The sequence below is a fragment of the Atractosteus spatula genome, chromosome 1, assembly GCF_055471065.1.
Source record: "Atractosteus spatula isolate fAtrSpa1 chromosome 1, fAtrSpa1.hap1, whole genome shotgun sequence".
In the NCBI taxonomy this organism is placed as follows: Eukaryota; Metazoa; Chordata; class Actinopteri; order Semionotiformes; family Lepisosteidae; genus Atractosteus; species Atractosteus spatula.
In genome coordinates, this window is record NC_142706.1 from 61,772,862 (window position 1) to 61,792,422 (window position 19,561).

Here is a 19,561-nt window from a genome sequence, read left to right on the forward strand (position 1 = left end):
ATGGGAAATTTGGCCAGGACACCAGGGTTACGAGAAATGCCCTGGGATTTTTAATGACCACAGAGAGACAGGACCTCAGTTTTACGTCTCATCTGAGGGATGGCACCTGTTTTTACAGTATAGTATCCCCATCACTATGCTGGGGCATTAGGACCCACATGGGCTGCTGGGTATAGTACAGTGATGGGATGAGATGTAAAGCTGAGGTCCTAATTCTCAGAGGCCGTTAAAAATCCCAGGGTGTTTCTTGGAAACAACAGGGGTGTTACCCTGGTGTCCTGGCCAAATTTCCCATTGGTCTTTACCAATCACTCCGTCACTGTGCGGATGTAAAGCACTTATACTCCCATTTTTTTTTTTACAATTGTCAAGACTTCGATAAACAAGCCTTTATCAGGAGAAACATGTTGACTCCACTGATGATTTTGCATTATAACTGATACCTGATGCCCACCATTTTGCGTTGCAAAGGCGCTACGAGCTCCGCACAGTGACGGAGTGGGCCACAGGTGCCTCACCGGAGTCAAACGCGCCTCCGTCTCCGAGTTTTTAAACGTGTGTGTCTGTGCGACAGATGTCTTATCTCGTCTGTCTGAGATCCTGTTATCATTCGTTATCCCCGTTTTCCCGACTAAATGATGCTCGATAAATACATAACCGCCCGCGCGCGAGGGGGTTTTACAGCAGGGTTTTGCAGAGATTACCTGGTTGCCATGGTGATCGCCCCTCGCTTTCTGGCTGAAAGAGCCTGGGATTTGTTTACCTGCGGCCTTCAGGCGGCTGCAGGGACTCAGCAGGAATCTGTCCCAAAACCGAGAGCCGGTGGAAACTGACAGTGACTGCACCCCGACCTATTTTCAGGAGAACTTAGATTTACTGTTTAGGAAACTTTCACTCGTACAGCCTAAACGTCGCTGAGAACTACTCCAGTTGTTACCCCCGAGTTTACTTCCAGAATGGGGATGTATTTGGAAGTGTCTCGCTGTCCGTTGTAACACCTCCTCTCCCTGCCCACACGGAGGGCAGGCAGGTTTCTTCCTTTCATTTACACAGCGTTATTTGAGCTTTATTGGAAACACGACTATCATTTTAATCGGGGTCGGGGCTTTTTTTTTTAAAGAAAAAGTCGTCCGAGCCTTGCACCGAGGGCGCTGGATGCTCAGTTTCAGTAAATAACCTCGCCTCGGCTTGGAGTATCGAAAACGACAGGATGTGGGCGAAATGAAACGTTAGCTTTAGGGCTGCACCTTCAATCGCACAGACAACTTCCTTTTTTTTTTCCTCTCTCTCTCTTTCACCCTCGTGGACGCGTTTGACGAAACACAGCGGCGGGAGCGGGCTGCGAGAGGAGGCGGCCGCGGTGCGAGAGAGTCAGAAACCGAGGAGACGGAGAGATGACAGCGGCCGGCGAGAGGGTCCAGCGGAGGTGAAGGTGCCGAGAGCCGCCGGGCTGCCCGGGATGGTGCGCAAGGAGCCCTCACTGCGAGCTGCGCGCCGTGCGACAGGTACAGTAGCTGCCGGAGCGGCGAGGACTGACAGGGGGCGCCTGGCGGTCTCGGAACCGAAGCGTCGCCAGTTTTCACGTCTCGTACGGTTGAGCAGCCGTTTCACTCGCAGGTGAAGCAGACGGCACAGATTGTGCCGGTTTACTAGTACACATTCGTTTCGCAAAAGAAAAAAAAAAGGATAAATGTATTCACGAGCTGTCCTGTCTTCCATCTGCGGCGTAATTTTCGTTATCAAGGGTTGGGAACTAAGATACACGCTGGTGGACACTTGTTTTATCACAAAAAGTAAAACCGGGTTTCCGTCTTATTTCGTTTTCAGTTACGAAAACTGCCTTGGTTTCTTCTCATTGCTTTTAATTTACTTTCAACACAGTGTGGTATTTTTTTTAGCAGAAGTTCACCAGCGCCTTACGGAATTGAAGAACAGTTCACAATGTTGTATAGAAAGAAATACGCTGAAAAATAACGGGCATCTTAACATTGCTGCTGTGCCCTAATCACCCAGTTTACCAATTCAAGGCATTGACCGATCTGTTGTTTTCATATGGTAAAATCCACATAAAATTGCAGGTTTTTAGTGGAAGGTTAAACAGTAAAAACCGGTACTTGTTACCAATAGGGGACAGAATGCAGCCATTCGATGTCAAGTGTGTGAGCGGGGCAAAGCGCCACAGACAAGCAGAGCTCTGTAAATAATTATTCCAGGACTGGCCTGCTGGTTGTCAGGTCGAGAGACCGCACTGCCGACACAGAGACCTACTGCCGGTCCTCGTTTCTTCCAGGATAGCGAGCACTTCAGACAGCGCTACAGCTCTGCAGCGCTACAGGACAGCAGGCTCTCCGACAGGCGCTATCGCACTTGAATGTGCTCGTACTTGCATCTCTCAAAGCCCGGTTACCAGAAGTTCTTTTCAAGGTCAGGACATTTTTTTCCCCCTGTTTGTCACGACCGCTATGACCAAATATAGCTCTGTTTTTCTGATCTTTTTGGTTCTTTCTGTGAATTCTTAAGACACCCAAGGGCTGGGCTGCCGGAGAATAGGGTCTTGGCGATCCCGGGGCGCTGTTTGGACGTGTTCAAGCAGAATCTTTAAATTCCTTTCAAAATGCGCGAAGAAACGCAGTCAAAACACTTCAAAACACTTGGATCACCACCGTCTCGTGCAGGGACTCGGCCTAAGCGCCGGAGAGACCAGAATATTCAGGCACACGAGATTTCAGGTGCGCCACTGTTTAAAGGGAATTTCAATTGTTCAGATGCCCAGATTCGCAAGAGCTTGCATCTGTTTCCTTTTTCTTTGTTGTTTCCTGCAGAAGAGACAGCCGCGGAAAGTAGCGTTTATAAAATACGTCTTTAGGCGTTTTGGATTGACACTGTTATACATATGTATAGATACTTTCAGCAGTTTGGCAGCGTTTTTGTTTTCTGGGGAGAAAAAGCTTTGAGTTTTTCATTAAGCAGCTGAAAGCCGAACTAGAAAGATCAGATCACTTTATTGGCCATATACAGTTTCTTGTATTGGGAATCTGTCTTTTCGCATACCCCAGCTTGCTCTCCATGAGATACACAGACAGGGAGAGAGACTTGGGGTCAGACATTAATATGTCACCCCTGGAGCAGCTGGGGTTAAGGGCCTTGCTGAGGTGACCAAGGAAGTAGGATTCCTCTGCCGGCCGCGGGATACGAACGGGCAACTTTCTAGCCAAAGGCGCAGATCCTGAGCCACTGAGCCACCGCTCCGCCCCAGGCCCCAGAAACCCCAACTAGAAGAAGGTCAGGTGCGTTAGGTCTCCCGCGAAACCTCGAGTGACAAATAAGCCATTTTGACCTTTACCCCTCTCTCTCCCGCCATCCCAGGGCAGTAGAGGCGTGCGGGGCGGGCCGGCGATGGAGACCCCGTCTCCCAGCGACAAGCGCCAGGCCTGGCTGCGCAGCAGCCGCGCGTGGCAAGCGCCGGAGACCACCCTGACCCCTGACCCGCAGGCCGACGAAGTGTTCCTGGAAGGTACGATTTCCGACGAGCACCTTTACCCCACCTGTTTGTCTCGCAAAATTGGGAGCTCGCCTTTCAACCGCGCATGACACGTCAGGACGCGCTATCTACAAGAAACAAGATCCAGTAGAATATGCAACCGGCCCACGGGATGAACGTTACCAGATTGTTTTCGGCCCCCAACAGGTGTGAGAATACAGTATGTATGAAGTCCAATTAAGGTTGGAAAACGGCCCCCTTCCGTCCAAACGCTCTGAAACATTATAGGTGTTAAAGGGAGTGGTGTTCTGCACTTCTCCTGAAGGAATGATGGCCAGCCCCGGGCTGGTGAACCTCTGTCTTTTACGTTTTATAGCTTCGCAGGTTCTTACGGGCTAATTAACCCAGTCTTTGATTCGGTTAAGCGATTTCGAGAGAAGCGGGAAAGCAAAGGGGAGGACTTTATGACCAATACAGTGGGTTTAACGGACCTGAATCATGAGAGTAGACCGCGGGTCGCTTCACCACGGGCTGCAGGCTGCGCTTTCTGTAGATGGGCTGTGTGGTTCATTTTAAACGCTCTCCCGGTACATTTCAAAGGCCCCGGCAAGAGCCGGGCGCGCGGAGACAGCTGGTGTTAGAGGTGTCAATTCTATTCGTCTGTGCAACAAAATGCACATGACTTATAAGAATCTTTCTCTTTTCACATCCGTGAAAGGATCTCATTATAAGTGTTGAATAAATTACATTACACCCCCCCCCGAAGAAGGTTGCACAGCCGAAACGCTGTTTCTTTTATTCTCTTGTTTTTAGCATGGAATAAACCTTTACTCGTGCCTCTGTAAATTACATTTTGCTTCATCGAGGGTCATTCGAGTTATTAGTAACTTTTTGAAACCCCGGCAGTGTTTTTTTTTGTTGTTTTGCTTAGGTCTAACGAGTGCTGGTGCTACTCAGTCACCGGCAGGACATTTCCGACCAAAACCAGAAGGGTTCGGGTACCAGTCTCGCCTCTGACGTGACCACTCATCTGTAATGTACTTCAAGTTCGCAGCCAGCTGTGTATCGCAGCGGGGAGGGGGGAGGGGGACGCTTCCCTAACGGACAATGTGATGAATTGCGAAATGGAATTAGTGTATTTTTGTCACCTCAACGCAGCCTGAGACTTTTAGCCGGATAGTCACCGGTGGTGACAGCAGTAAGGGAGGCGGAACGTGTTCGGAGGGAGAAAACGTTGCCGGCAGTCCCGTACTCTTTCGAGTTTCTTTCACAAACGAACGGACACGAATGAGCGCCGCCCACGGGATTTTGCTGTAAGCCTGTGCAATCGAGCCCGCAGTCGTGTTTTGAATGACAGCGACGGCGTGCTCTTTCTGTTTCCACAGGAAACAATGACGGAAAAGTTGCGAGCTGGCTGCAATGCCTGGGGTAAGTGCGCCCGGGGCTGCGTGTCGGAACACCTGTGCAAAGATCCGTGGGCGACGACTCACAGCGAAACACTAAACGTCTGTGGGAATGGGCTCGGCTGAGCGCGGGTCCTCGCCTCGAGACGCCGCAGCCCGCGCGAGGCTGCAACAGACGTCACTGGACCCGCGAGGGGTCGTCGACCATTTTTGTCCTAAACATTAATTATATTTTTATATAAATGATAATAATCCTTGGCATTTAGTGGCTTTTCCATCCCAAAATGACCCCACACTGCTTCATCCCTCCCGGTGTGTCAGTAAGGTGTTCAGAAACACATATTTTACGGCGCCTGTCAAATGTAGTTTTGAGCGTAGTTCAACGGTACTTACTGGCTTAGAAATCGTTGATATTTTTTTATTAGAATTTTCTGGTGTACATTTATCTCTTTTGCACCCAAGCAAAGGCCCAATATTACTACTTGGGTTGATAGCAAACACCTTATCAAAATACTGATTCCCTGTATTTTGATATTCTAACATACTTGAACACCAGACTTGGAAGTTTCAGCGCCGTATGCAGTATTAGTAGATGATTTGTCGCGCACACACACAGAAATAGGGTGATTCAGTCATTTTGCATCCCACTATGTTTATTATTTTGTGGCCTTGTGGGTGGGGCGTGATTTTATCGCGCAAGGCCACCGCGTGTTATTGCTAGGAAGATAATCTCAAGGCCCACGCGTTTTTTGGTATTTTATCATCGCTCTTCCGGCGCGTACAAATAAAAGCGCCCCGACACCTTTGCTCTGTGACGCGCCATCATTTGAAAAAGCTGGGGTGGACGTGAAGCTATTTTTACATTTTTATTTATAACTCGCTTTCTCGACTTCTCACGGGCCCCTGTCTTCTTGACACTGAAGAAATGTAGAAATAAAAAAAAAAGGAGGGAAGTTTTTACAGTTTCTGCTTTCAGTTAAACCTCAGCGGAAGTTTTCGGGTGGTAAAAATAGCACCCGCATGAGCCGCCCATAAAAAACTCGGAGGTAGACGATCCCTGAACACACTTACAGCCCGAGGGCACTCGCAGGCGTCCCGTCTGAATTATTATATCTGGCAGGCAGTCTCCGTCAATTTCAGCTACAAGACTTACGGACAGCACTGTGTGCACCATAACTGTCGACTATCCCTAGCCATCATCCTGGCTCCGGAGAGCTCCAGACGTTCGGGTTTTAAGCGTAGCAATCAATTAGTAATGGCAGGCTACTGTAATCTCTGCCGTTTAAGTCGCTTTGTTGGTTGAATTCAGAAAAGTGAGAGAGGAGGCGTGTTGGTAAGCAGGAAAAAATGTAGGTCTTTACTGATGGAAAATAGGACTGTGGAATCCGCAAGCATCATTATTGCTGGCGTCGCTGCCTCTGCAGGGTGCCCAGTCCTGGTCCCAGGGTTGGGAACCCCTGTTTAAGACCAGTCCAGATCAGGTTTGATACCTAGGACGGATCCCTCCCTTTTGATCTTTTAAGAGCTGAAGGCAAATTTCCAGATATGCCCCAAATAGTAAACGGAAACCAGTCGTGTGAGCGCAAGCCAGCAGGCACAGTTTCTCCAAGACTAGGGCAGGAACTCACACTCTTGAATCGCCGAAGACTTGCAAACAGATAAATGCTTGAATGATGTCATTAAGCATTCGGGCAGAATAAAATAAAAGACCCCAGTTTTCTCCAACCTCCCACCCTAGTGTAGAACAGTGAATTGACGTAGGACCAGTAACAGAATGGGTCTGTTATGCCGTCTATTCACTATTCATTTTTGCTGAAACCATGTGCTTTCTGTTTGCATGCTTTTATTTCCCTGCAGGTACGAAACGCCCCCAGAAGATGCAAACCATCTGACTTTGGGTAGGTGTGCCATAAAGTCGCGGGCATGTCAGAGCATACCTGTGTGAGGTTGTAACAAGCTGTAGCACTTACTGGAGCCAGGTGCTGCAACTGGAACATGGGCCGAGGCTGTGGAATGTGGTGTAGAAGGAACACAAAGGTGTTGCAACTGTGGTATCTCTGCCAGGTCCCTGCTGGGAACAGCAAGGCACATGTGCTAAGAAGCCACATATTTTGTATTCACAGTATTTTTAAATAAAATGATACAGACCATGGCTACACATTTCGTAATCTAACAGTTAGTGAATATCTTATCTCTCTATGAACCACCAGTATGCAGATTAATTCACTGTACCCTGAAATGGACTTTTTGGATTTAATTCTGCATCTTCTCTAAACACTGAGTACAGTGTATTTATCTCTAGCAGTATGGGGACCTCACAGCCCCCGTACTTCTACTTGTTTGAGTGAAATCTGCATGTTTCTCCATTCATTCCACATGCCAGTTTGCTTGATTGGGTCCTTTAAATCGCACGTTCCAGAGGAGCCGTCTATACAATATACATTTGTCATATAAATGGTTTTCATTGTCTTGACCGGAGACAAACATGTCTTGTGCTGGACACAGTGCTGGTTGGAGAAAGGTGAAACATTTTGTTAGAGCTGTGTAAGGGGGGGACTTTTATAAGTAGTCAAAGGTCAAGTGTAACGGAAAAGTCAGTTATGTTTCTCTTGGGCATCACGATGATTTCTTGTAAATTCTGCAGTGAGTCAGCATGCAATTTGAGGTCTCATTCATATGTTACTTAATTGGTGCACTGCTGAAGCATCAGTGCTTATTCTGTAGAGAAACAAAAGAATATTTCTTTTGTCTCCCAGACTCATTCCCGAAAGCTGGAAACAGTTTTGAAGATGATCTCATTCTGGGAGCAGAAGGTAGGAGAATTCATCACACTTTCTTAAAGATTCAGAGGTGTAGTTGATATGGTCCTTGTAACCTTGCTCAGCCTGATTGTGAGCTGGAACATGAGCTTGTGCGGTCACAATGGAATAATGCTCCTCCTTGGCTCTGTACCTCCCAGGATTGCTCCATATGTTTAGCTCGGTAGAATTGCTCAATCTCCAGACACGTCTCTGTTGATATATATTTTGTAACGTGAAGCTAATCGTTTCATGGTGATTCGCATGGATCCTATGATATAACACAATCACTGAATATTTTATTTCAACATGTGCAGAAGTTGTGCAAGTCAGTCTACCTATCCATACAAGCAGCTAAGCTGCATTGCTGGCAGGTACTTTAAAATCGGCAATGTTGACCAGTGAGTCACCTGTACATTGTGGTAGCTAAAAACAAATGAGATTTTGGACTCGGCTATCAGTGAATCAAACAATAGGTTCTTTGTTTGGGGATTCATGTTCTTCCTCTTCTTGACATCCTCTTGACTCAGTATTGTTGTTACCACTTTGATCACACTGATAATATACAAAACACAGATTAAAGCTCATGTCTGTTTGCAATACCAAGCTGAGCAAATCACTTGAGAGCATGGCCACAGCCAGTCTGCTATTCAGGTGTATCCACAGACTATCGGAATTCTGCGGTGCACATTGCAGTGCACCTGAGAAGAAGCATTGATGTGTTTACTGCAATATCATCTTACCAAGAATGTTCATCTTCCTGCTTGAATACAATCTGAGACCAGCAGATCTCTTCTGTGTGAAGTCCTGTCTTGACCCATTCCAGTTGAAACACACAGTACATCCCCCGAGACACATCAGCCTGCAAACTGAAAGTTTCTATTCCAAATATGATTACTTTCTACTTTGACAAATTGTGTTGCCAGGCCGGGGAAATTACATGTGGCTGCAAGAGACAGAATTAGCCGTGTTACACTAACGAGGTACATTAACTACCTTGTTAGTGTAACACAGAAGAGATGATCTGGGAACTGATTATTTTTTTTGTAGGACTACCCCCTCCCACCATAAAATAACACTCATCAATTTTCAGGTGCTGTGTAAGAGAACTGAGATAAAATAATGTTTTGTGGGTTTTGTCCCTGAAGGCACAACCTAATTATCAGTCCCATTATCGACTCACAATGCACAGCCCAGGAGTGCTTCCTCTCTGCTGCAGATCACAATGACTGCTTCCAAGCCCACGCCCAGACCTGAAAAAAACACTGCACTCTGTGTAAGGTCACCTGTAACTTCAGCACTCTTCCATCCCCATTGACCTTGATGTATTCTACAGTTGTACACTGACCATGGATGATTGCCTGCTGGCTGTGCTTGCCTGCACTGATATATGTACAGTACGGGGTGTGAGGGAATGAGCTTGCATGTTTTAAAGCCTAACCAGATCTTGCTTGCTGTGTTACAGCAATCGCACTGCACAGGGGTGAAGATGACCCAGTGGTGGGGTAAGCACAGTCCGTTCGGCTCCTTTAAGAGCTGCAGAAAAACAGACAAATCTGTCTGCCACAGCACAGCAAATAGCAGCTGACATCTGTGACATTGCTGTTCCTTAAAATGCGAGTGCTAACAGGTCACCAGGACACAGAAATACGATCTCTTTCATATTTGGTTTTCTATCTCTGGCTGAAAATTAATACTGTACACAAATTGTAGGAACCGTAGCATGAAAATTCTCTATAGATTAGGACTAATAGCACTTCTGTACTCATACATAGCCATCGAACAAGTCCTTCTGTCCAACACAGCCCAACCAAGTTCATCACATCATTCTCCAGTTGAGTGCAGCTACTATTTTCTGCTCATGCACTCAATCTGCCACTCAATCAGAAGTGTGAACCAAACCGTTCTGCGCTACATATGCATGTGGATATCATACATGCTGAACATGTACCTGCTGAATGTGTTCCTGCTGCCCTGGAGAAATGCACACTGCCTGGTACCGAAAACCATGGCTGTAAGGAACAGTACAGGTGAGAGAGCCGAATGTCATGAAACGACTTGGTTTATCCTTCCTTAACACCATCTGACATGTCGCTTGGAGCTCCCCTGATTGCTGTAAGAAAGGTGTGTTGGGGATCACAGTCTTCACTTACTGCACTGCTCTCTGTGTTACCATCTGGGTGTTGCAGAGGGTGCCCCCTGTTGCTGCCCCCCCCAAGACCACGGAATAGAGACTGCAGTGCACCACAGAGAGCTGCGAAAGGGTAAGGCCCTTCTGATGACAAAACCGTCTGCTCCAGGACATCCACTACACTTTTTTCACCATGTGTATAGCACTTTTGTTTTCTAAAACAAACTCTTGATGTTAAAATATTAAAAAGGCGAGATGAAAATGGCCTTTTTAGGATTCAGGATTGCCATTTTTCATTGTTTTATCTCATACATGAAGAGTGTAAGGGATGCTTAACATAAAAATCAAACAGTGTGCCATCACAAATTGTTTTGTTGCAGGAAAAGGAATTCTATGAACACGCATTAGATGTTTTCTTGTTACAGCCCACCAATGTTTTTTGGATTTTCAGCCAACTTCCTTTGAGCATAAGAGCTCAAACACAACCAATTTTGTATGTGGACACTGACAGTATTAGTTCTTGTACACCATGTCTTGTCCACGCCAGTCTGGACATCCACCCACCTCAGTACTGACCTGGGCCCTGTTGTGTCTGCAGCGTATCAACGGAGAAGTTGAGCCCCTTCCAGTTTCTGAACCTGGGCCACAGCATGGCCTCTAGTGGTTTTTCCACTGCTACCACTAAGTCAGCTTCCAGGTGAGTCACTGGCTCTGGCCTCATCGCTTCCTTCGGAAAATCACGGACAGACGTCTGCCCCCCTGCACGCCTGCACACAGTTCACAATGCAGAAGCCATAACTGGCTGGTGAAAGACAGCTGACACCACAGCTAGTGCACTGTGTTTGGTAATCAAATGAAGTTTCAATTAATTGTTCTATGCCAAAAATGATGGGCAGATATATTGCACTAGGCCGTTTTTTTAAGTCCTGTTTTTTTTTTCCGTTGTGGGTTATGGGGTTATGTTAATCTTTGGAGTTTGGACTTCTTCATGTAATCAATGTCAAAACCACAGAAAGACATCTGAGAGGTGTTCCTTCAGTATTCAGCAGGAGTGTGCACCGCTTATTTTAGGATTCTCTTTACAAAGTGTGCAGTGGCCTGTACACATAGAGTTCAAATCTAACGTGAAAACAGAGCACCAAACAGCCGTACGAGAGAAGTGCTGATGAGGCTCGGTGTCTTAATGACAGCTGTTCTTTCTGTTGCTTCACATTGGCTGCTTCCGAACCTGCAGCCCTCACAGATGTGTGCCCCCTTGCCCTCCCTCCCACTGCAGTGTGTCGCAGGTGCTCCAGATGTGCGCTGAGGACGCAGAGGAGACTCTGTACAACCTGGGTTTCGGGCAGGACGAGCCCCAGATCACGGCCAAGATCCCCCCTCGGTTTTTCAGCTTCCCCTCCCAGCTGGGGGGCATCAACTTCCGCCTCTTCCTGGAGTCCCAGCTGAGACGGATCAAGGAGGAGGACCCTGATCTCTCGCTGGCAAGTGAGTTCCCTGAGTGTCGCTGGTACGGCGGGATGGGGATCTTCATTGTTTGCTTCATCTGCTTTCCTCTTTTCTCCCCAAGTGCCCCCACAATACTTATGTCGCCATTGTTCTTTCTTCTTATTTGAAAAAAGAACTTTTCTTAAATATTTGCGTCTTTGTTTGCAAACCAGATCAAAGCTAGACACGCACTCTCTGATGTCAGTGCCTGTATTGTGGGTTGGAGTGTTTGTTGATTACAGAATCTTTACCCCTGGAAGATTAGGATTGATCGCAGTCAAAAGTGTGCAAACGGGAGAGGGTTCAATTTCAACCAGCAGAGCTTTGGAAAATAGTCTGTGCAAGATCACCACCATATGCTATTTCGAAGACCCACTGCATCCAAATTCAATCTCCGTGTGTTTTTAGATGTATGAATTGCTTTGGAGGAATGCAGCCCAGGCAAGATTGTTCTTCCTGATAGTGTGTGTTTTGAAATATGAGGAGCAAGCTATCACCTTGTTGTGAAACTGCATCTATCACAAACCTATCGCGGTTGGATCTGGCCCTGGGTACTGACCGTGCACTTTACACCCAGAAATGGGCCATGTGCCAGTTGCTGACTTCTAATTTTCTTGTGCAGAAAAAACCCAATCGACGCTGCTGTGCCTATAGCGTAATAATCTGGTGGAATCCATTAGGACGGGAAAAAAATTTTGCAAGTTGAAGATTTAAATAATACCTATGATGAGGAGGTAGAGCACAGCTGCAGTGTTGGTTAGGCTGCCTTTCTTTGTATTTTTTTACAGCGTGGCATCATATCTGATTGGAACGCCCAGCTCTCCACAGCCAAAACACAACACTAACATCAACACCCAAGTAACAAAAAAAACACCCCTTTAAATAGAAACTCAGATTAGTTGGGTAGACCAAGATAGTGACTTACATGACACAGGATCCTTGGGATGAATCCAGATTGATACTTCTGACTGTTGCTCTTGCCCGGAAAACAACATCTCCATCTGATCCTCTGTTAGCAAAAACCAGTCTGAAATTTCGAGACGCCTCTGTCATCAGCTTGAGTGAGCTTGCATCCGAAATGGAGGGGATGCATGCTGAATTCACGCTGGATAGAGGAGTGCACAGGCTTTGGAAAGGGTTAGGATGGGAAGAGGCTGACGGGCTCTCTCTTTCCTTCCCAGGTCGATTCCGGCAGGTGGAGGTCTTGACCGCCATGGCCAACGCGTTCTACTCGCTGTACTCCTACGTGTCGAAGACCCCGGTCCAGAAGCTGGCGCCCCCCGAGTTCTCCTTCGCCTCGCCCATCGAGAAGATCAGCATGCGCTTCAGCAGCGTGAGGAGCGAGCCCAGGTCGCCCGTGGACCGCCTGAAGGACACCGTCTCCAAGATGTGCCTCTACACGGGCTCCCGCGACCTGGCCTCCCCCGGCCCCTCGCCCCGCGCCAGCCCCCGCAAACGAAGCAGCCTGCCCAACGTGGTGGAGTTCGTCCTGGGGCACAAAGCGGCTGAGACCTCCCGCCACCTGGCACAGGCCTGCTCCGGAGAAGATCCGGCCCACCTCCCAGGTGCACCTCTGCCCACCCCGGCTTCTTCCGGAGATGGGGCGACGCGGGGCCAGCCTGCTCCCAGAGAGCTGGCGTTACCTGCGCCTACAGCCCCAGAGGGCACCAGCAGTTTGGAAACACAGGACGTGAGGGACAAACCCAACCAGGGAGGCCCAGAGCCCAATACCAGCGGCCAGTCTCAAGCTGCCAAGTTCACGCAAGATGTCATATGCCCAAGGATTGTTGAGAGGGTTCATAAAAAGCCCTTCATGAAACAGACTTGTTTCAGACACCCTGAGATCCCCTCTAGCCTTGACCCCAGGAGAGAGGGTTCCCCACGCGGAATGCAGGACCCGCCTGAAAACGGAGAGACAGGAGTGATCGCGGAGGAGGTTGTAGCCTGGGGGTTGATGGGGGAGTTGGGGAACGTGGTTTCCTGTTTGGCGGAAAACGCTTCCGATGGGACCTGCAGGCATCCCTCCCATTCTAATCCAGGGGAAAAAGGTCAGGAGCCAACTTGCCAGATCACCGTGACCGGATGGGATGGGGAGTCCCCCAGCGACACGGATGCCTCCCAGAGTCAGCACTCCTGGGGCGCGGGGCAGAGGGGCTACCTGAGTCCCTCCAGATCCCCCTCTTTCAGGCGTGCTCTGCAGAGTCCGCAGCAGGGAAACTCCTTCGAAATAGAGGAGGTAGTTGCCTTTGATTCATGTGTTACATTTCACAGGGAAACTATGCAGTCATACTTGAAATACCTGAACTAGGAAACAAAAGCCATCGGTTTACTTACTGTAGTTCAGGCAATTGATTGTGCCTTTACTGCACATTGCAGGCATCAGGACACAGTACAGTCAGTGTTTAACAACAACTAAACATGTTTTTACAGAATGGCATTTATAGCATGTTCTGCTGTTTGTATATACAACATTTCTGCAATCACAAAGTATGTTTTGTATTACACAACTGAAAGCTCTCTGGCTTCAAGTAATAAGGTAATTTTTTTTTCCGAATTACAGCTGATAAATCAGTTTATCTAGATAGTCCATCACATATTTCATCACACAGGGAGGCAATGCAAAAGTCATTGCTCTTGAGCGCTTATTAGAAGCAGACACAGAATAAGCTAGGATAAAAAATGACACAGAACTTAGTTCATTACATGTGTGCATATTCTCAAGAGTTTACTAAAATGAAATGAAAAATAATGATTTATGTTACTTGGAATAAAACACCTACAGAGCACAAATAACTCAAGTAGATCTATTGTGCTGTATAGAAACTGGGAGACTTTTTAATTCCATTTGTGTTTGGCATTGGACATGGCAGAATTACTAATTAAACCAAAAACACATTACATACAGAAAGAAATGTCTTCCCTATTTTTATGAAAAACTCAAATCTTGTTCTGTAACATTCAAGCAGGTCTTACAGGTCATTCTTAAATCCTCAGTTACCGAGCACTTAGAATAAATGACAGCTTTGAATAATTACTAAGTTAATTGGTTCAGCTAAGTCAAGCATGGCCCACTTTGGTCCCTGAGAACAGCAGGATGCAATGGAATTTCCATTGCAAATGATCTCTAAACTACTTAATTGAACAAATTACCTAATGCAGATGATTTGAATAGTAAAAAGAAAATGTTTTTTTCTTTGCATGATTTGTTCCTTCTCTGGCCAGGATTCTCTGGGTGTAACTAAAACTCCCATGTTTTCCCTCTGGGAAGTTCAAAGGCAAGGTGAATGAAATGGGATTGATTGAGGGTTTTACGATAGACGACAACCAACTGGAGCCAAAGCCCCTTTTTAAATGCCCCACCATGCTTTCACACAGGTGCACAGTGCCGGGGAAGATGAGTTCGGCCAATCAGAGACCAGGAGCATCGTGACATCATCCCCACTCTCAGCAGTGAAGCGTCAGAGAGGTAGGCCAGTCCAGACTGCGGGAGTGTTGAGAGAACAGGGCCAAGGAGACAATCAAGACTGGTGCCAGACAGAATGACAATAAAGAGAACATCTACACAGTTACCACTTTAATCTGAAGCCACTGAACAGCTGCTGTAAACTCTTTTCAGCCACATGTTCCTAAAACTGTTTTACACACAGTGCCATTCCCAGAATGGTGCTCCCCACAGCTCTTTGAAAGGCATTCGTAGATGCATTTTCAGTAAATGTGATCAAAGACATTTACCTCTTAGTTTTCCACATCAACTCTATTTGTTCCTGTATATTCCAATCTGGCCTCTAACATGTCTCCAGCCTCTAACATACTATGCTTTCTCTGGACAGAATTGCGGTCGAGGAAGTTTTTTTTGTTGTCCTTCCTTGCCATCACGAAATCTCATCTCTTGTGCCCACTTCCTGAACCGCAAGCAGACCTGGCCTTTTGACGTCTTATGAAACGGCTCAGCCTCTTCACATCAAAAAGTGAACATCTGGGGGCGTTTTGTGAAAAAAAAACAACCCAAAATGGAACAGCTGATATATCGTTTGATTTGCATTTGTAGTGGTTTATAACATTGGACTCTGAAAAGACAAAGAGAAGTAAATACACCGTTAAGTATGCTATGGCTGTTACAACTTCTGGCACGGAGATGTGCATTTTGCATGAAATCGGAAAGGATGATTCTAGGTTAAAATTTGCACCGCAAAGTATGTTTCAGTAAAAACTGAAACTAGGCTACAGGATCTGTGTACGACATCATTCCCTTGCTCAGCGCTCAGGAGCTGGGGCCTCGGAAGTGACTGTTACAGTTTGGAGATCTCTATCGCTCTGTTTGCCGAGGAGGCAAGTGGGTTGTTAATCTGTTTTAACCGTGAATCTTCATTAGCTGGGGAACTCGGCATACAGGAAACACCGAGCTGCGCGCAAGTTGCTTCAGGCCTTGCTGTCTGTGCTGCAGAGAACTGAGAAAACCAGTTCAGCACATATCACCTCTCTTCTTGAAAAATAATTTCCCAGGGCTGGCTGTGCAGTGCATGAAGGGGGGGGGGGGGGGGGGGGGGACATTTCAGGGTAGCGCAGGCATGAGTGCACAGGGGACATCTTGGGTTGTGAGCATTCAGAGATCTGGCTTAACACCTACTGCATAATTCCTCACATTCGCAGGAAGTCACTGCTACCTGAATGCAAAAAGTACTCTCCTAGATGGTAAAAGTTGGTATCTGAAAGAAAAAGGGATATCCACAAATTGAAGTAAATTTCAGTGCTACCTTTCACTGGTCTGTTGAATAATCATCATCCTGGCATTGTGGGTTAGAGCAGAGCATTTAGCCCTGCTAGTTTGCATCGCCAGCGTTCTGGGCTCCGTCCAAGCAGGGAAACATGTTTTGGTGGAGTTTGCATGTCCTCCTGTGTTTAAGTTTTTGTAGAAATGCCTCACAACCTGCTTTCATCCAACAGCCGACTGGGGGGTCTAAGTGTCTAGGAAACAGCTGTCAATTTCAAAAGCTAAGTAACAGTAACAGAAGCACACCTGTGTTCCTATGAGATGGAATTGAATTTAAAAACCAATAACAGGAAGTACTTCTTTATGCAAAGGGTTAATGGAGTCTGGAACAAGCTGCACAGCCATGTTGTTGAAGCTAATTCCCTGTCTTCTTTCTTCCTATGGGTCAATTACCTAGTGACTACATAACAGGCTAGATGGGCCGAATAGTGACCCTCTGATTTGTAACTGTTCTTGCGTTCCTTCCCAGATGTGATCCTGAGAGAAGACAGCCTGCAGTCAGACAGCAGTGGATTTGTGGAAGATGATTTTCAGGCTCAGGCATCACCAGTGGAGAAGGAAAAGGAGATGTGAAATGACTGGAGTCAAAGCACGTGGGAGGGGGTAACCCCCGATGAGCGAGACCTCCGAAAACTGCATGGGCAGTTTGATTTCTGCAAGCTTCCCTACAGGCTGTGCCGGGGTTGGTGAAGGAACTGTGCTCGGGAGAGGGCCCGGGTGGATGGGCCACAGACAGTGCCATTCATTACTCTACCTTCCTGCTCTCTGCCACTTCTACAAAGACAAAAGACTTTTTGATGATATGAAATTTCTACTAAAAGGCCTTTCCTACTGGGTTGACACAGTGGAATAGTGGTCAGCATTGCTGTCTCACAACACTGTGGGCCTGGGGTCAATTCCTGGGGTGCTGTCTGTGTGGAGCTTGCACACTCTCCGCGTGTTCGCATGGACTTCCTCTGGGTGCTCCACTTTCCTCCAGCTGGCCCTGGTGCGAGTGTGTGTGTTTGAGTCTGTCTGCCCATGCAAAGAGCTGGTGTGCTGTCCAGGGTGTGCGTTGCCTTGTGCCTGTTGCTTGCAGTAAGGAGTAAGGAGAAGCAAGAGATCCCTAAGCTCAAAGAAATCACCTGAGCAAAAGGAGAAACGGAGACAAATAATGGCTTCTGAAAACTCAAGTGAAAACTGTCAAGTACAGTGATAGCGGTTTTCTAAACTGAAAAGTGTAAATAGCAGTATTTCGTGTAAGAATAAAAAAAAATGTATATTAGTTTTTACATTTACATCCCAGAGCAGGGATAGGCTCTGGCTTCCCCGTGACCCTGAATTGGAGGAAGCAGTTAAAAGATGGATGGATGGGCTTTCCTACAATAGGAAATCATACTTTTTTTTTTGTCCTGGAGATGTGAGAGGAAAAAACAGTAGTTGTCTCTTTTGGAAGGCGATGCACAGCTATTTTAAAGATTCTGGCTGGACCAAAGATGAAGAAAACTCAAGCAGAAGGAATGATGCCAAGCCTGGCAGCAGGGAGGCACCTACCAAGACTCACCGGGTCTGGCTGACAGTTTGACACCTTGTGAAGCCACAGCGCATGATATGAAATCTGCATGAATTCTGTGACTGGTACAGAAAGACCAAAATAGTTGATTATCTGCTATAACCAACCAGAAAAGTAGAAATGTACTGCAGTCTTCATCTGAAAAGCTGTGCCAGTAAGTTCTTCAATTTCTGCACTGTATCAGCATAGTGTTATCTTGGTTTTGTTAGTACACTTTGTCAAGCTTTAGTTTTTCTTTTTTCTTGAAGGACAGATTTATTTATGGAAATGAAAGTATTTAACAAATATATCAATGCAAATAAAACAGGTGTGTAGTCTAGATCATTATTACAACATTTCCTTAATTAGTGCTATCACACACACTGCATGGTGCAATTGAAGAGTTTCAAAAACACAAAAAGCAATTTTTTTTTTTTTACTAAGAACCAAAACCTAAAATGGAAAAATAACATGAACCTTTAATCCTCAGAAAGATCATTGCTTACAAAGTGCTCTGAAATACAACGTAGCACCTTAGAGCTTCTCACCATATTCCTATGGACAAACACAAATGTCTGTATTGAGATTGCAGTGTGTATGGAAACAAGTGCCACGGTAACCACACTCTGGAGTTCACACATACAGACAGAAGGAAAAGAAGGGGGTGCTGGATAGCTCTACGGATGATAGTGCAGACAAAAACACCATCCAAACCAAGCAGGTCTGGAGGATCAACGACAGCATATCAAAAGACAGCATATCAACTGCACAGAATAGGGACATTATTTTCTTATTTATAAAATAGCTAGACGTTAATATGGCAAAAATACTGGCAAACCATCCAACTGCACCAGTCCTACACTTCAGTCTTGTCTGTCTGGTTTCCACGCTCCTGAACGTCTCCCACAGCACACAGTGACACCTAGTGGCTGCGCATTGAAAGCACACACAAAGGTATGACTATAAAACTCAACAGGTAGAACCTACTAGTAATTTGTTTAAAAAATACAAGAGTAAAGAAGCATTGTAGCATCTTTTTACAAGATACTCTTCCGCTGTCCTTCACGGTGCGGAGGGAAAAAAGCTTCCTGCATAATTTCATCCACAAATAAAAAAAAACGGCCCGTTTTGTGGACGTGTTTGTGAAAAAACTGTGGAAATCTCATTCTCTGAAATCTTTTTGCAATTAATAAATTGCAACAATGAGTTTTTGAAGGCATCATTCTTTAGTGAGATTGTATCATCTTTTTTGAAAAAGATAAATTAATTCTCTTGCATTTAATTCAAATCCTGTAATATTTATATAAAGCAGAGTTCCTGTTGTAAGTGAAATAGATTAGGCGACAGGTAAACTGTCCATCTTAATGCTGTTCCCAAGTGTGGCAAATCCCGTCTGCCTCTCACATGTGTATGAACACAACTGAATATGACTGAGCATCGCCATCTCCACGAGGATTCATTTAAAATAGAAGAAAGCTTGTTTGCTCAGCATAAGGATAAGTAAAACCTCCAAAATGCAGAATAAGTCACAAGCTCTATGGCTTTCCTCAAGCACTGTTTCTACAGTTCATTCTTGGGAATGGTCTAATCTGCTCTGAGATTTGTGGTGGAGATGTGGTGAAGTCTCCAGGCTCCCAGCTAGAAGGGCACACTGTGAGACACATGAACCTGATTTCGACTGCTCCAGGAAACACCCTGGTGTAGAAATGGGACTCTCCAGCCTGTCTCTGTAAATTGGTTCTCAATGGACTTCCCTGGTTAACGAAGTCTGACTTGAAACCCTGAGCCTCTCAGTGAGGTGAGTGATGCCTACACAGTTTCGTCAGCAGACTCTTAACAGTCAGCTTGGAAATTTTAAGACGAGAAAACACCTCAATGGAAAATAGCTGAATTCTTCCAGTCAGAGCATGAGTGGTTGTGTATCTATGATCTTGCCCTGTTTGTGTTACTCAAGCACTGCT

At 46.3% G+C, this 19,561-nt stretch overlaps 1 protein-coding gene across 3 annotated transcripts; it reads left to right on the plus strand.

Annotated features, from left to right (window-relative positions):
- The first annotated feature begins 1,317 nt into the window (after positions 1-1,317).
- On the plus strand, positions 1,318-17,925 carry tespa1 (thymocyte expressed, positive selection associated 1). Of its 3 annotated transcripts, none has more exons than XM_088914852.1 (12): positions 1,318-1,505; positions 3,367-3,514; positions 4,867-4,909; positions 6,742-6,782; positions 7,641-7,697; positions 9,148-9,187; positions 9,872-9,946; positions 10,412-10,510; positions 11,090-11,298; positions 12,480-13,534; positions 14,674-14,764; positions 16,539-17,925. In XM_088914852.1, exons 2-12 carry the CDS (start codon positions 3,397-3,399, stop codon positions 16,640-16,642), a joined length of 1,932 nt encoding a protein of 643 aa, XP_088770978.1. In that variant the 5' UTR covers positions 1,318-1,505; positions 3,367-3,396; the 3' UTR covers positions 16,643-17,925. The 3 variants fall into 3 exon arrangements, with proteins under 3 accessions (XP_088770978.1, XP_088770985.1, XP_088770994.1); XM_088914859.1 differs by lacking the exon at positions 1,318-1,505 and adding an exon at positions 2,354-2,424; XM_088914868.1 differs by lacking the exon at positions 1,318-1,505 and adding an exon at positions 2,655-2,729.
- The last annotated feature ends 1,636 nt before the right edge of the window (positions 17,926-19,561 follow it).

What these genes read in the sequence shown, in the direction of transcription:
- tespa1 (XM_088914852.1), top strand. Translation starts at nt 3,397, where the DNA reads ATGGAGACCCCGTCTCCCAGCGACAAGCGCCAGGCCTGGCTGCGCAGC. An exon ending in CCACAGAGAGCTGCGAAAGG is followed by an intron (nt 9,947 to 10,411) that starts GTAAGGCCCTTC and finishes TTGTGTCTGCAG; the next exon opens with CGTATCAACGGAGAAGTTGA. An exon ending in ACTCCTTCGAAATAGAGGAG is followed by an intron (nt 13,535 to 14,673) that starts GTAGTTGCCTTT and finishes GCTTTCACACAG; the next exon opens with GTGCACAGTGCCGGGGAAGA.